The following is an 18,433-nucleotide window of genomic DNA, read 5'->3' on the forward strand; positions in this document are numbered from 1 at the left end:
TGAGGACTGGAGTTGAAAAACGCTGCTATAGACCTTAATCCTACAGAAAATGTATGGAGGGAGCTGAAACTTCGAGTTGCCAAGAAATCTTAAGGATTTATAGAAGATCTGTAAAGAAGAGTGGACGAAATTTTAAGTGCAAAAAAACTCAGACGCATCTGTAAAAACCATGATTCAAGTCTGCGCACACTGCTATAAAGTGTAAAAGGCTCCTAACCGTACCGCCATATCCATCCCCATCATAGTTTGCGCTGACCACCCAGATCCTATATCCCATACAGACAATTGGAGTTTGTGTGAGCAGCGCCCCTCCCCCTTCCGCTCAGTTCACAGTATAGCCGTAGTCCGCCACAATCAGTGCTACAAAAATCAAGCCGCCGGACGCCGTTCAGAGCTTACAGAACTTTGGCTTCGATCATAAAGTTATCAAACTGCGCAAACTCAAACGAGCCGGTCCCTATGGCGGCCCAGCCATGAGTCGGTCCCAACGTAATCTCGCCTTTCCACAAAGGAAGGCCGTTCAGGAGGCCGTAGGCACTGGAACCCTGGAGGGGAAATAAGAGAGAGGCGGAGTTATTCCATGTCTGGTCACAGGATCTGCACATAAAGCTCCTTAACCCCTTCCTGCCTGGCCTGTTGTAATACGACGGCCGAGCGAGAGCCCTACTATCCCGGGCGGAGGTCCTCCCAGGATTGCGCCGCGGCACGGTCTGTCACCCGATGCGTTCACCAGGACACGACCGATGACAGATCACTGTACTGGCCCGCTGCAGGTACCATGTGATCGCTGTGGCCAATCACATGACAGTTGAACACAATGAAAGCTTTTTATTCATGCCTTTGATTGTGTACTATTGTGATGAGCTCTGACTGGACGCAGTGATCACATGGTACAGACAAGGACAATCACAGCCCATAGGTACCACGTGATTAGCTGTGGCCAATTACAGAGAATCACAATAGTAAGCAATGAATGGTTTTCATTCAGAATTTTTTTTTAAAAAAAATGGTCGCTTATAACTGTAAAATTCAGTTACAAGCAGTGCGTGTAAAAAAAAAAAAAGAATCACCATCTCAGAGTAGTACAGTGTTACTATGGTAACACTGTATGTAGTATATATTAAAAATGTTAACCACTTCAGCCCCCAAAAGATTTTACCCCCTTAACCACTTAAGGACCCCTTCACGCCGATATACGTCAGCAGAATGGCACGGCTGGGCACATCAACGTACATGTACGTTGCCCTTTAAGCCCAGCCGTGGGGTCGCGTGCAAGCGACCCGGTCTGAAGCTCCGTGACCGCGGGACTCGCGGACCCGATCGCCGCTGGAGTCCCGCGATCGGTCCTCTGGAGCTGAAGAAGGGGAGAGCCGTGTGTAAACACAGCTTCCCCGTTCTTCACTGTGGCGCCGTGATCGATCGTGTGTTCCCTAACATAGGGAATCACAGACGATGACGTCACACCTACAGCCACACACCCCTACAGTTAGAAACACAGATGAGGTCACACATAACCACATCAGCGCCCCCTTGTGGTTAACTCCCAAACGGCAACTGTCATTGTCACAGTAAACAATGCATTTTAAATGCATTTTTTGCTGTGAAAAGGACAATGGTCCCAAAAATGTGTCAAAATTGTCCGAAGTGTCCGCCATAATGTCGCAGTCACGAAAAAAAAAAAAAAAATCACTGATCGCCGCCATTAGTAGTAAAAAAATAATTAATAAAAATGCAATAAAACTATCCCCTATTTTGTAAACGCTATAAATTTTGCGCAAACCAATCGATAAACGCTTATTGCGATTGTTTTTAACCAAAAATATGTAGAAGAATACGTATCGGCCTAAACTGAGGAAAAAAATGTTTTCATATATTTTTGGGGGATATTTATTATAGAAAAAAGTAAAAAATATTGAATTTTTTTCAAAATTGTCGCTCTATTTTTGTTTATAGCGCAAAAAATAAAAACCGCAGAGGTGATCAAATACCACCAAAAGAAAGCTCTATTTGTGGGAAAAAAAGGACGCCAATTTTGTTTGGGAGCCACGTCGCACGACCGCGCAATTGTCAGTTAAAGCGACGCAGTGCCGAATCGCAAAAACTGTCCGGGTCCCTTAGCTGCCTAAAGGTCCGGGTCTTAAGTGGTTAATGACCAGGCCACTTTTTTTTTGCAATATGGCACTGCATTACTTTAACTGACTGCGATCATGCAACATTGTACCCAAAAAAAAAGGGTAGATGATAAAATGATAAAAGCAGAGACAGAGAAATTATATATATATATATATATATATATATTCCCCCACCAATGATGGGGCACTATTCCTCCCACCGAAACCAGTGAAGGGGAACCGTTTATTACCACCTACACTGGGTCATTTTCTTCTCCCACTGGCTGTCCAGTCTGGCCCCCCCCCTAAAATTTGACCCTTTGTTTCGAATATTTGGAGACCCCCCCCCCCCCCGACAGAGATCATCATCTACATACCTCAACGTGAAGGGTCAGTGTGTGCCAAGTCCCGGCGCGGACACCAGAAAGTCCTTTCAGCAGAACGATCTTCCCAACTGCAAATAAAACTCCGTTATGGTTTCCAAATATCATCCAAATTGTCACCGGAGCCAAATCACCATCAACATCTCACATGTCTTTATCAATAAAAAATAAATCCCAACAAGCGTATATTGATAGGTTTGCGCAAAAGTTAGTGTCTACAAACTCTGGTATATGCCCACCCCCCCCCCCCCCCATTTTTTTTACTAGTAATGGTGGCTATGCATGACTTATATCAAGACTGCGATTTTGCGGCAGACAGTCGGGACACTGACACCTTTTTTTGGGAACCAGCGACATTAAAGCTTATATATATATATATATATTTCCCTCCACTGTGCAGTTTATTGAGTGGCCCCGATCCTCCTTTTCTGGGGTCCCACAGCGGCTCCTCCCCGCATCAGATAACCCCCTCCTCTGGGAAGCTCTCTCCCGAAGGGATTACCTTGCGGGCGTGCTCCTATCTCATACACTTGGCGTCCATAAACGCAGAGTACGACGAGGGTTTACAATCCCTTTAATTCAGTGATCAGTGCTAAAAATATGCACTGTCACTGTACCAATGACACTGGCTGGAAAGGGGTTAACATCAGGGGTGATCAAAGGGTTAACCGAGTGCCTAACCAGTGTTTGTGTGCACTGTGCGTGAGGTGCTTTTACTATGGGAAGGAACAGACCCACGTCGCCGCTTTTCAGGGCCTTCCCTACTGACAGAACGGCGATCTGCCTTGCTTACATAAGCAGATTGCCGATCTGTCTCTCTGCCAAATGATTGGTGGGTGCCGGCAAACGGAGTTCACATCTCCAGAGAGGTCTAAATTACATCGGGAGCGAGTCGCTAGCTGCGCACCCCCGGACGTTTCAGATAATGCACTAGGGCCCGGATTCACAGACATTGGCGCAATTTATGCCGCCGTAGCGTATCTCCTTTACGCTACGCAGCGCAGAGAGGCAAGCACTGAATTCACAAAGCACTTCCTCCCAAATCTGCACTGGGTTTCCCAGGCGCAAGTCGGCGTAAGTGGAAGTGGGCGTGAGCCATGCTAATGAGACGTGACCCCATGCAAATGATGGGCCAAGCGCCAGACAGATACGCATCGCCAACTGCGCATGCGCCGTCCCGTGGGCGTATCTCAGTGCGCATGCTCACAATCATGTCAGAACAACTGCCTACGATACGTCGGATCACTGCCTACGGCGTGAACGTAACCTACGCCTAGTCATATCCACGTACAACGTAAACTACGTAAAATACGCCGGCTTGTGTTCCCTGGTGCAGCCATTTGCATGTCTACACCTCCTTTATGGGGCATAACTTTACGCCGGACGTACAACCTATGCGCACCAGTCGTAGCCTGCGTCGGGCGCAAGTACGATCGTGAATCGGCGCATCTCCCTCATTTGCATATTTGAATAGAAAATCAATGGGAGCGCCACATGCGTCCAGCGTAAATATGCGCCCACTCTACGCCGGCAAGTTACGTCGGTGGAATGAAGCCTGTTTTTAGGCGCATCTTAGTTTTGTGGGCACGGCGCACAGATACGACGGCGCATATTTGCACTTACGCGGCGTATCTCGAGATACGTCGGCGCAAGTGCTTTGTGAATCCGGGCCTAGGTATGTTATGCGTGGCGCAGAGCGGTCGCAGTATATGTGTGGTGGGTTGCTGTAAAGTGGTTAATGTGTTAAAATAGCAGATGGAAATTGTACTAGTCTAGAACAAGGAGGTAACAAGGCTGCAGCTAACAGTAACAAATAGGTTCCCGGTATATACGGCCTCATGTCTTATTCTGTAGATTGACACTTATTGGGGAGCAATTTAGGTTTTGTCAGAATGCCGCGTAGGATGGGCGGGCACGCCTCTCTAAGCAATGTGTGAGCCGTCCTCCTCAGAGCTCCGCCCCAAATACGCACTTACGTAAATCTCCGGTGACTTTATAAGTGCCGTCAGCAAACACCCAGAAATAGATCCCTTTGGCCAAGTAACTCTGGGATCCGCCTTGATCCACTCTGGCTGCGATGAAGACTCCTCCTGTGTCCGGGGTCTCGATGTAAATGTCACAGGTCACAGTAACATTCGACCTACAACCCAAAAGACAAAGAAGTGAGAATGGCAGAAGCTGTGTTTATAGAGCGCCTCACCTGGCTGCAAGTGGTACTGCATGCAGCAGGTCATTCTACATTCGCTATATTGGCTATCCAACCGGCACGGCTCCTATTTTTAGGATATGCGGTGGAATGAGAGATGGGAGCGCCTTCTGTGCTACACTTAGGGGTTCATTTACTAAAACCAAAGAGTGCAAAGTCAGGTAGTCTTAAAAATGCTCCCTCCTGCCTCCTGACTAACTGGCACCAGTGGCAGCTGCAGTGGAGAAGAGTTAGCACAGACAACAGATGGGCCATATGAGGCTTGGAATTCACAGCCATTGTTAAGCGTTCTCTCTTCTCCCCTGCAGCAGTTACTCACTGACACAGAGGAGGAGCACATGACTGAACTGAAGCAAGATAAATATATATTAGAATCTGACAAGCAATTTACCAAGTGAAGTCTCCAATGACGCTGATGGCTTGAGGGGCGTCAGACCCCCAGGAGATGGGACGCTGGGTCAGCACCTGCCGGAAGGTGAAAACGTGATCTCCGGGGTCCGAGGAGTTAATGAAATACTCGAAAACTCCAGATTGGTCGGCGAAATACGGAGCCTCGCTGAACGGAGGGTTACCTGGGCACAAGAACCGTTTTATGAATGAACATCAATCCAGAGGAGCATTTCCACATTACTGCCCCAGTCACACCCACATAAGATGCTGAACTTCCACGACAATGAATGAAAAGGGGCAGGCCAAGGACAGTCAGTCAGACTGGGGAGAAAGGGCTAGATGAAGCTGGATGTCCTCCAGCCAGGAAACGAGGCTGGCTCTGACTTGCTGTAGCTTCTAAAGCACATGATGAGAAGCTCACAGTGTGCAGTGAAATTGGGTGAAGCCGGTACACCTGAAGGGAAGGCTGGAGGTCAGATTTACGCTTCATCGCCACCTGAATCTGGCATTTCACTTGCCGATTTGCATCACTTGGTCATCTCCTGGATACCAGTGCGATATGTTCAGCCTTTTTATGGCCACTTTACAGCTACAATGAATGTGCCTTGGTCTCTTGGCCTGGACTCCAGAATGATTTTATAAACCATGGAGGAGGGTGGTGCCATCATTCAGCTTTGTAATGGCCGGGGAACAAGAAGAACTGTGAAACATGTTGGGGATATTGTGAAATATAGAAAAGACAGAAAGTCAGTGGCCGCTAAAATTATACAGTTTGGGAGGAGCACAATAACAAAAGCCACACGACATCCAACAGTCGCACCTACATACGGCACACTTACGGACTTTAAAGTCATCCTTGTACTTTCGGGGGAAGGGCTGAGGCTTGGGGGGCTCGGGGTAAGACCCTTTCTGGCCCTTTTTAAGAGTTGTCAGAGTGTACACCTCGTCCACACCCAGCTCCAGAGAGAACACGCCGTTCCGAACCTGAAACAGACATGACAGGTACTCAAAAATGTCACACCCCCAAAAATTGCCTATTAGGTATCCGAGGCGATTTATTCATTAACATGCCATTACTATATACCGGGGGTCTCCAATCTGCAGCCTGGGGGCCACATGTGGCCCTTTGCTTACTTTTATCCAGCCCATGGGGCACAAATCCCCCCACTGACACCAATGAAGGGGCACAATCCCTCTCAAGGACACCAATGAGGCCATCGATTGGCCCCAATTCCTCCCATTGGTATCAAAGGGGCCCAAATTCTCCCAATCACGTAAACGATGGGCCCCGAAGACACCAACAAGGAGGCTTAATTCCTCCCTTAGATGCCAATAATGGTCCCATTGACACCAATGGCGGGGGCACTAATCCTCCTACTGACACCAATGGCGGGGGCACTAATCCTCCTACTGACACCAATGGCGGGGCACTAATCCTACCACTGACGCCAATGGCGGGGCACTAATCCTACCACTGACGCCAATGGCGGGGCACTAATCCTACCACTGACACCAATGACGGGGCACTAATCCTACCACTGACACCAATGATGGGGCACTAATCCTACCACTGACACCAATAACAGGGCACTAATCCTACCACTGACGGGGCACTAATCCTACCACCAATGACGGGGCACTAATCCTACCACCAATGACGGGGCACTAATCCTACCATTGACACCAATGACGGGGCACCAATCCTCCCATTGACACCAATGACGGGGCACTAATCCTACCACTGACGGTGTATATATTTAATTTATATTTGTAAAATAAATTAACATAATAAAGTTTGGGTATAGTTTTAATAGAACTTCACTTTCTATCTATATGTATTTATTGTGAAGTTCTATTAAAACTATACCCAATTTATTTTAAAAATATAAAATTAATATATTTATATTTAATTATTATCTCTCTCTCACACACACACACAAAAAAAAAAAAAAAATTCACACACACCTATATAAAAGAATATATATATACACACACACACACATATACATACATACACACACAATATTTTTTTTTTATAGTCCATTCATCTATTGTGAAGTGCTAATAAAACTATTTTTCTGTACTGTAATTGTTGAACTGTAAATAAAGACATCATCTTTTACCAAACCGTAACCACTTGGCAACCAATACAGTGAATCACCAAACACACATGGTGTTGTATGAACCACAAATCATAGATTTCAAATAGTTCACATGAACCGCATTGAACACAAAAGTGCTGAGCCAGCGTCGCCACGTCTGTGGAGTTCTGCCAAATTTATGGTGTAACATTCTGATTTAGCTAAACACTTGCTAAAAAAATAAAAATAACATAAACAATCCCTTGTGGCCGTGTTTTTTGTATAGATGGGATTTCCCACAGACAGTCTCCTCATTATACATGCCAATCATGAGAAGTAAAAAATCGATCACTGACCGTTATTGGGGACATCTTCTGAAACAAGGTGTGTTCGGTGGCGTTGGTACAAAGCTTGGAATGCCAGACCTGCAGCTTCTTTATATCCTTCTACAGCGACAGGGCAGAAAAACAAACAGGGGAGGAGTTATAATTCTTGTTGCCAATTTAAGACAAAGTAAAAAAGTAGGATAAAAAGATAAACGACCCTTTTAACCACTTCAATACGAGGCGTTTACACCCCCTTCCTGCCCAGACCCATTTTACGTTTATATCGCTGTCGCACTTTGAATGACAATTGCGCGGTCATGCAATGCTGTACCCAAATTAAATCTTTGGGGTAGATCCACATAGAATTGGATCCGCGCAGCGTATCAGAGATACGCTACGCCGCCGTACCTTACCTGGCGTTCTTTCGAATCCTCAGATTTTGCGCCGTAAGTTACGGCGGCGTAGTGTATTTCTGGCGGTGGAATTCAAATAGGCAATTAGGGGGCAGGTTTCATTTAAATGAAGCGCGTCACTGCGCATGCGTCCCGAAATTTGCGCTAAATGACGTCGCTAGGACATCATTTTTTTTAAACTTAGACGTGAGTTACGTCCATCCCGATTCACGGACGACTTGCGCAACAAAAAAAAAAAAAGAAATAATTCAAATTTCGACGCGGGAACGACGGCCATACTTAACATGGCAAGTCTATCTATACGCCGCAAAATAGCAGCTTTAACTATACGCCGGAAAAAGCCGACTAGAGACGACATAAGAGAATGCGTCGGCCACGCGTACGTTCGTGGATCGTCGTAAATTGCTAATTTGCATACCCGACGAGGAAAACGACAAGAACGCCACCCAGCGGACGCCGAAGTATTGCATCTAAGATCCGAAGGCGTACGCCTGTCGGATCTAACCCAGATGCCGTCGTATCTTGGTTTGAGGATTCAAACTAAAGATACGACGCGGGAAATTTGAAAGTACGCCGGCGTATCAGTAGATACGCCGGCGTACTGTCTCTGTGGATCTGCCCCTTTGTTTTTATCCCCCACAAACAGAGCTTTTTTGGTGGTATTTGATCACCTCTGCAGTTTTTATTTTTTGCGCTATAAACAAAAATAGAGCGACAATTTTGAAAAAAATATATATATTTTTTACTTTTGATTTAATAAATATCACCATTTTATTTATTTTTTTTAACTATTTTTTTCCTCAGTTTAGGCCGATATGTATTCTACATTCCCCCCCCCAAAAAAATATTGCAATAAGCGTATATTGATTGGTTTGCGCAAAAGTTATCGCGCCTACAAAATAGGGAATAGATATATGGCATCGTTTTTTTTTTTTTCATAATAGCGGCGATCTGCGATTTTTATTGTGACCGTGACATTGCGACGGACATATCGGACACTTTTGACACATTTTTGGGACCATTCAGATTTATACAGCGAACAGTTCTATAAAACTGCACTGATTACTGTATAAATGTGACTGGCAGGGAAGGGGTCAACACTAGGGGGCGAGGAAGGGGTTAAATGTTCCCTAAAGTGTGTTCCAATTGAAGGGGGAGGGGACTCACAAGGGGAGGAGACCAATCCGTGTTCCTCTGTACTGGGAACACACATCGGTCTCCTCTCACCTGATAGGAGGTGGATCTGTGTGTTTACACATACACAGGTCCAGCTGTAATCATGAGCGGGTGCCTGGCGCACATTGCGGCCGTCGGGCACACGCACCGGGTCCTGAGCGATGCGGCGCACGCCCCCTAGACGGCTGGGAAGCCCAGGACTTCATATGACGTCCATCCGGAGGGAGAGAAGGTTCCTACCGACATCATTTGACTATGGCTGGGTAAGGAACTGGCTCGGCCCCCATGTACACGGGACGCTGCTAAACACGCGTTCAGAGGCAGTTGGACGTCTTTTTGAACTGCCCCTGAACACATTCAATGTTATCCTATGTGACCATGTACACGTCTCGTTTATTGCCGTTTTTAGGCAGTTGTGTTTAACAGCGTTTCTTTGAAACGCTTCTTAACCACTATTTTGGCACCTCTCTCCTTCATGTAAAAATCAGAACCCCCAAACATTATATATTATTATTTTTTTAGCAGACACCCTAGGGAATAAAATAAAATTAATAAAATTTTTCAAACGCCGTTTTTTGGGGGGAAAAAAAACATTTTCATGAATTAAAATACAACAAAGCAGTAAAGTTAGACCAATTTTTTTGTAAAAAGTGAAAGACGATGTTACGCCGAGTAAATAGATACCCAACATGTCACGCTTTAAAATTGCGCACACTCGTGGAATGGCGCCAAACTTCGGTACTTAAAAATCTCCATAGGTGACGCTTTAACATTTTTTACAGGTTACTATTTTCGAGTTTCATGGGAGGTCTAGTGCTAGAATTGTTGCACACGCTCTAACGCACGCGACAATACCTCACATGTGGGGTTTGAACGGCTCTTACATATGTGGGCGGGACTTGCATGCGTGTTCGCTTCTGCACACGAGATAACGGGGACAGGGGCGTTTTGAAATAAAAAAAGGGTTTTCAATTTTATTTTACTTAATTTTTTTTATTTTTACACTTTTTTTTACATATTTTATTTTGATCACTTTTATTCCTATTACATCCCTTGTAATAGGAATCAGTGCGACAGGTCCTCTTTATGGAGAGATAATAAAGACCCCACATCTCTTCTCCAGGCTTACAAGCATGAAATCGGTGAAAAAAAAAAAAAAAGTCACCGATCACATGCCGACAGCCGCGATTTCGGCTTTGTTTACTTTACTTGTTTAAAATGCATTGTTTACTGTGAAAATGACAATTGCAGTTTGGGAGTTAACCACTAGGGGGCGCTGATGGGGTTATGTGTGACCTAATATGCGTTTCTAACTGTAGGGGGGTGTGGCTGAAGGTGTGACGTCATCGATTGTGTATCCCTATATCAGGGAACACACGATCGATGCCGCCGCCACAGTGAAGAACGGGGAAGGTGTGTTTACACACAGCTCTCCCCGTTCTTCAGCTCCGGGGACCGATCGTGGGACTCCAGCGGCGATCGGGTCCGCGAGTCCCACAGCTTTGGACCGGGGGGCTGGCGCACGCCCGCGACCCGCGGCTGGGTACTAGCACAGGACGTACCTGCACGTGCCTGTGCCCAGCCGTGCCATTCTGCTGACGTAAATGTGCAGGAGGCGGTCCTTAAGTGGTTACTTAGATAAAATGGCCAGAAATGTGAAACTGAAGCCAAAACATTTTTTTTAAAAAAATAAGAAAAAATTAAACACTCACAAGTTGACCATCGAGCTTGAACGTGGCGTTCTGAGAGGAGACGTTAAATTTAGGCAGAAAAGGACGGATACAGACAGAATGGTCATGCGACTAAAAGAGAACATACAGGGTGAGATTAAAAAAGTGTGCTCAACGATTAATACAGGATAATCAATTATTAACCCCCTCCCACTGGAACGTTAAAAAAACATAACACAGGAGGTTTCTCAAGCATGTGATCCTTGGGATTGGCTATCACAGGGATTACATGAATAGAAGATGGCAAGAAAACTCATTAACTGCCAATAATCTCAATAATAATAATAATAATAATAAACAGTGCTTCCAACAGCCCTAATGTGTTCCCACATCTAAGTGACAAAAGTAAATAGTGACATCAACCAGCTCCACCCAACGCTTTGCGCCACTGATCACCACTTCAATCCTTGAAGTCGTCATGCAATCAATGACGCAACGCATAGGGCGGAGCTGGGTAAAGTTGTTTCCGGTACAGACCGAAACGGTTCTTTCCAAGGTGCATTGATTCTGAATACATTATATTGGTCAAGAATGTTAAAATATGAGTGCAACGATTTTTATATCTTAAAAAAGAGTGTTCATTTTAAACTATATTGCAGCATTGGTGGTATTCTTTTTCTGGGAGCAACACCCCTGACTATGGAGTGAGGAGTATGTTCCTATAAAAAAAAGGGACCTATACACCACTCTTGGCATCTGTCGATCATAACCCGAGAGAAGAAAAATTGGGATTGCAGATTAGGCTTCTTTCAGGCGCTTTTTTTTTTTAAACGCCAAAGCGCCTGAAAAATGCCCCAGTGTGAAAAGGGGTCTAAATATAAATATATATAATAAAATATACATATAATATGCACGCTTGAACACTTAGTCATTTACATGAAAGGAAGCCCACCCTATGCCCCCCAGATCATTCATGCGACTAGTTACGCCCCCCCTGCCCAGTCACAGAAGCCTTTGTATTGTGTGAACTCATTCACACAATACAAAGGCTTCTGTGAATGGGAAGAAGAGTGGAAGGGGGAGGCATACTAGTTCAAACATCTACTTAAAATAAAATTATTAGAAATAAATTATATATATATATATATATATATATATATATATATATATATATATATATATATATAAATAAATAATATTATTAATAAAATATATATATATATATATATATTTATTATATTTATATTTCTAATAATTTTATTTTAAATGAGTTCACACAATACAAAGGCTTCTGGGCAGGGGGGGGCGTAACTAGTCGCATGAATGATCTGGGGGGCATAGGGTGGGCTTCCTTTCATGTAAATGACTAAGTGTTCAAGCGTGCATATTATATGTATATTTTATTATATATATTGATATTTAGACCCCTTTTCACACTGGGGCATTTTTCAGGCGCTTTGGCGCCCTATATACATACACACACACACACACACACACACACACACATTAAAATATTATAAATATATTATATATATATATATATATATATATATATATATATATATATATATATATATATATATATATACACACACAATTTATTTTTTTCATAATAATAATAATAATAATATTATTATTTTGATTATTATTATTATTTCCCATATACCCACAGTTGATCCAGGAGGAAGGCGAAAAACCCCAGCAGAGCACTAGATCCAATTTGTTGGATATAAATATTAGAGACAAGCCCATGATGTGGCTGGCAGTTATTAAGACTTAACTCGTGGCGTGTCAGCACTTCTTACAAAATTGCTGAATTTGTGAAATTCAGCCTTAAAAGGGGTTGTAAAAGGTATAATTTCCTTTCCCTTAGTGCCGTCCTCCTCCACTTACCTCATCCTTCCATTTTGCTTTTAAATGTCCTTATTTCTTCTGAGAAATCCTCACTTCCTGTTCTTCTGTCTGTAACTCCACACAGTAATGCAAGGCTTTCTCCCTGGTGTGGAGTGTCGTGCTCGCCCCCTCCCTTGGACTACTGGAGAGTCAGGATGCTACGTTGCAGATAGAGAAAGGAGCTGTGTGTTAGTGGGTGTCCTGACTCTCCTGTAGTCCAAGGGAGGGGGCGAGCACGACACTCCACACCAGGGAGAAAGCCTCGCATTACTGTGTGGAGTTACAGACAGAAGAACAGGAAGTGAGGATTTCTCAGAAGAAATAAGAACATTTAAAAGAAAAATGGAAGGATGAGGTAAGTGAAGGAGGACTGCACTAAGGTAAAGGAAGATATTTAGGGAAAAAAAAATCCTTTACAACCCCTTTTAATTCTCATCTGACTTACTAATCTATCCCTGTTACATTAATTGGACTTTCAGTTTTTTTTTATTTAAAAGCAAAAATTGAATAGATAATAAAAAATAAAAAAAATAGAAATAAGATGCAAGAGGCAGGTGCCGCAATGGCAAAGCGGACAGGGTCTTACCATCGTCTCTATAATAATAGTGAGATTCCCCAGCCTGTCTGTGAGAGCAACATAGCTACCGCCGTTCTCCAAGTGGCCGACCGTACGGAGGTAGAACCAGCCCGGCTCCGTGAACTGCGTGGTATGAGCTGGAAGAGAAAATAAATGGATCATATAGCGGTGGAAGGAAGGAGGGGGCGAACCGAACTTCTGGGAGATTGGGCCGCGGGCCGTCTCCTGGAAGTGGGGGAAGGGGACCTGTGCAGCAAAGTTCTCAGCTCAGCACAGGCAGTCTAAAATGCGATCTAAAACCGGCGTACTATTGCTATGCAGTTACTAAGCGAGTTGCACCTACCTGTGACCCATATAGGAGAGGAGACCACGTAGTTTCCACTCCATGGTTCTTTGGCGGTCATCAGTCCTTCCAGACCAAACGGAAGCTGCTCATAATAGCTGGCCACGAGGTTCCACGAGATGGTTCTGAGGGTAAGGAAAAGAAAGCTGCAGCAATGTGGAAAAGCCAAGTGGAAGGCGGATTAACCGCTTAAGCCCCGGACCATTTTGTAGCCAAATGCCCAGGCCAGGTTTTGCGATTCAGCATTGCGTCGCTTTGACAATTGCGCGGTCGTGCGACGTGGCTCCCAAACAAAATTGACGTTCTTTTTTCCCCACAAATAGAGCTTTCTTTTGGTGGTATTTGATCACCTCTGCGGTTTTTATTTTTTGCGCTATAAACAAAAATAGAGCGACAATTTTGAAAAAAAATGCAATATTTTTTACTTTTTGCTATAATAAATATCCCCCAAAAACATATATACATTTTTTTTCCCTCAGTTTAGGCCGATACGTATTCTTCTACCTATTTTTGGTAAAAAAAAAAATAAAAAAATCGCAATAAGTGTTTATCGATTGGTTTGCGCAAAATTTATAGCGTTTACAAAATAGGAGATAAAATTATAAAAATGCAATAAAACTTTTTTTTTTTTTTTACTACTAATGGTGGCGATCAGCGACTTTTTTCGTGACTGCGACATTATGGCGGACACTTCGGACAATTTTGACACATTTTTGGGACCATTGTCGTTTTCACAGCAAAAAATGCATTTAAATTGCATTGTTTATTGTGAAAATGACAGTTGCAGTTTGGGAGTTAACCACAGGGGGCGCTGTAGGAGTTAGGGTTCACCTAGTGTGTGTTTACAACTGTAGGGGGGTGTGGCTGTAGGTCTGACGTCATCGATCGAGTCTCCCTATAAAAGGGATCACTCGATCGATGCAGCCGCCACAGTGAAGCACGGGGAAGCCGTGTTTACACACAGCTCTCCCCGTTCTTCAGCTCTGGGGAGCGATCGCGACGAAGCGGCTAGAAACGAATAGCCGCGCCGTCGTCCCGGATCGCTCCCCGAGGTAAGCCGCATGCAGCGGGGGGGGGGGGTGCCGATCGGACCCCCCACCCGCTAGAAGGCAAGGACGTATATATACGTCCATCTGCCTGTCCGTGCCATTTTGCGGACGTAAATAGTCGTGCGGCGGGCGTTAAGTGGTTAAAGAGCAACTCAACCCAAATCAAGATTCCTTATTAATGGATGTAATAGGATTTGACACTTTACTGGATATTCACTGCTGTCCGTGTCCCTATTGTGAAGATCTCCCCCAACGCCCAGCACCCGGTCTGGATTTTTAGCCAAGTTTCTGGAATCACCACCATTTTATTCTATTTCTAGGCATCTACTAGATGTAACACGGATAGATTAGTAGTCAGATGAGTATTAACCACTTCATTACTGGGCACCTAAACCCCCTTCGTGCCCAGACCAATTTTCAGCGCCGACGCATTTTGAATGACAATTGCGCGGTCATACAACACTGTACCCAAATTATATTTTTATCATTTTTTCCCCACAAATAGAGCTTTCTTTTGGTGGTATTTGATCACCTCTGCGATTTTTATTTTTTGCGCTATAAACATAAAAAAAACAGAACATTTTGAAAAAAAAAAAAAAAAAAAAACACAATATTTTTTACTTTTTGCTATAATAATATCCCATTTTTTTAAAAAATAAATAAAATTTTCCCTCGGTTTAGGCCGATACGTATTCTTCTACATATTTTTGTTAAAAAAAAAAAAAAAAAAATCGCAATAAGCGTATATTGATTGGTTTGCGCAAAAGTTATAGCGCCTACAAGATAGGGGATAGATTTATGAGTTTTTTTTTTTTTTTTACTAGTAATGGCGGCGATTTGCGATTTTTTTGTCAGGCCTGCGATATTGCGGCGGACGTATCGGACACTTTTGACACAATTTTGGGACCATTCACATTTATACAGCGATCAGTGCTATAAATATGCACTAATTACTGTATAAATGTGACTGGCAGGGAAGGGGTTAACACTAGGGGGTGAGGAAGGAGTTAAATGTGTATCCTGGGTGTGTTCTAACTGTGTGGGGGGAGGGGGGTAACCGATGCTGTGTCCATATGTAAAGGGACACAGATCGGTCTCCTCTCCCTGACAGCACGTGGAGCTCTGTGTTTACACCCCATCATTACACACAGAGCTCCACGTCCCTGCTGTGTCACCGACGATCGCGGGTGTCTGGCGGACATCACGGCCGCCAGGCACACGCATCGGCTCCCGAGCGATGCGCCGGGCACGTTGTTTCCCAGCAGGGCGCACGGGGAATGACAACAACAGGACGTCCAGGGACATCCACCCGGCACTTGAGAGCCACGCTATGGACGAAAGACAGAGCTCCCCATTGGACTCCCCATGCATCAGCTGTTTATAGATTGCCAACCTCTAGGACTATGCGACCCGGTCACACCGATAGGCTACAAAACTCACGATGTCATATTCCCGTTGACATAATTCTGGTTCAGGATTCGTGCCCAGCAGCCGCCGCCGACCTCGTCGTTAAAAGTGCTGTAATCTTCCGAGGCCCAGAGTTTCTTTCCCGTGGAAATGGCGTCGGGAACCGCGTGCGTTCCGGGATAATGGGCTCTGTATGGGGGGAGGAGTGAAGTTCCAGATTAGCTTAAAGAGGACCTGTCATTCAGAAGCAGATAAAATGCTGCGATTGGGGAGGGTAGGGAGCTTGGACACTGGTCAGGAGGGTAGGAGGGAGTACAATCCAGTAGAGGCGCACATTTTATTAGCAATAAATGACATTTGATGAATAAAAAGACCTTCAATGATGTTGCTTACAAACCGACAATGATATGGTTCACTTCATAAAATTCTGAATTACTGTCCGAGAGATTTAATGCAAAACAATATTCAAAAATAAAGCTAGAAGTGTTCCGGTTCATCTACTCCAATGTTTCTCAACCCGTGGTATGCATACCCCATAAGGGGAAACACGTGTCAATGGTGGGGGGGGGGTACACGCGGCAATGGTGGGGGGGTGTACTCACTTTTGTTGCCAGCGGTTTAGATATTAATGGCTGTGTGTTGAGTTATTTTGGAGGGGACAGCAAATGTACACTGTTATACAAGCTGTACACTCACTACACAACATTGTAGATACAAAGTGTCATTTCTTCAGTGTTGTCACATAAATGTAAGGTGTACTCACTTTTGTGAGTCTCACGCTTAGATTTTATTTATTTTTTTTAAAAAACACACACAATCAAATATTACCTGCCATTATAAAAATGATTTTTTTACACTGTATCAAGCTGTGTTTGGCGTTTGGATGGAGTTGGGCTTTAATATTTCGGAATGATGGCCTACCCTATCACATCGATCACCCTGAGGAGTTCCAAGTCCTGCAGCATCTCGTACGCGATTGGCTGCCAAAGATTATCACTGGCAACGATCCTCACCCGTTCCAAACCAAACTTATCCAGGGTGTAGCGCAGCAACTTTTAGAAGAGAGAGAAAGAAAAAAAAAAAAAAAAAGTGTGCAGAGCGAAAAGTGCGCGGTATACCCATCCCCCCCCCCCCCATCAAGAGGTTAGAGACGCACCACGTCGTCTGTTAAATAAAAACATGCAACAGAAAAGCAGCACGAAGCAGGCGAGGCTGGAGAAAGGGATTGTGGGTATCAGATTCTATGGCGGGGAGTTAAAAAAATAAAAAGGATATGTAAATTAAATCAATAAAATGACTTATAAATTGAAATAAAATAAAACACATTAAAGCTGAACTCCAGGGAGATGGAACCTATACAGAACAATGTAGCTCTATAATCATTTATGTGCCAAAAAGGTGGACAAGACACAGAACACGTAAAATGCACCCGTCCTACCCAGCATGCATTTGCAATTTCTGACTGTCAGAATGACAGCCAGGAGTTACCTTGTAAATACAGAAGCTTGAAAAAAAAAAACACACACCACACACATGCAGTGTCTCTGGGGTGCGATTTGAGCCATTGATTTTCATGGCTCAAACCATCCTTTTTTATCCGCACCAGAATTAGATCACATAGGTGTTCACACCTGCAAATCGCACTGCGTTTTGCAAACAGATTGCTGGGGCGTTGTTAACCACTTAAGGACCCCTTTACGCCGATATACGTCGGCAGAAAGGCACGGCTGGACACATCCACGTACGTGGCCCTTTAAGCCCAGCCGTGGGGTCGTGCGCGTGCCTGTTAGCGGCCATCGAATCACCTGCTGCCGCCACGTACCTCCCCTTGTTGCGTCACCGCCGCATCACCAGCAGGACAGAGATGGTAGTTGATCTTTAAATATTATAATAAAAAAAAAAAAAAAAAAAAAAGAGTGGATTGAATTAAGCCATTTTACTAGCGATTTAAAGCGGGGGTTCACCCTAAAAAAATTTTTTTTAGTTTTCTACCATGTCATCCAGCATACTAGCGCGAGCTACAGTATGCCTTTATTTTATTTTTTTGCGCCGTACTCACAGTTTAATCCCGTAGTTAAGTTTCAGACTCCCCGCGGGGAATGGCCGTTCCTATGCAGGGGGGGGGGGGGGGAACATGAGTGACTGCCGGCTATGGCGCATCACGCTTCGCGGAAATACGACTTGGCTCTTCACGGCGCCTGCGCAGTCAGCTCCTAGTCTGTGCGCAGGCGCCGTGTCCTACTCCGGCTATTTTCGGGAAGCGTGACGCGCCATAGCCGGCCGTCAATCATGTTCCCCTCTACATAGGAACACCCATTCCCCGCGGGGAGTCTGAAACTTAACTACGGGATTAAACTGTGAAAAGGAAAAACGGGGGGAAAAAAAAAAGGAAAAAACAGGGGGGGGGG

At 44.5% G+C, this 18,433-nt stretch overlaps 1 protein-coding gene across 1 annotated transcript; it reads right to left on the reverse strand.

The window, feature by feature from the left end:
• Positions 1-49: 49 nt before the first annotated feature.
• On the reverse strand, positions 50-17,077 carry GALC (galactosylceramidase; the record flags this gene model as incomplete). The annotated part of the gene is given in 11 exon segments (XM_040332304.1): positions 50-545; positions 2,489-2,565; positions 4,471-4,634; positions 5,092-5,272; positions 5,930-6,074; positions 7,528-7,617; positions 10,799-10,888; positions 13,236-13,363; positions 13,570-13,694; positions 16,059-16,214; positions 16,947-17,077. Coding segments are annotated over 11 exon segments (1,437 nt in total), but the record flags the coding sequence as incomplete, so codon positions are not given.
• Between the last annotated feature and the right edge of the window lie 1,356 nt (positions 17,078-18,433).

This window comes from Rana temporaria, chromosome 13 (genome assembly GCF_905171775.1).
Source record: "Rana temporaria chromosome 13, aRanTem1.1, whole genome shotgun sequence".
NCBI classification, from domain to species: domain Eukaryota; kingdom Metazoa; phylum Chordata; class Amphibia; order Anura; family Ranidae; genus Rana; species Rana temporaria.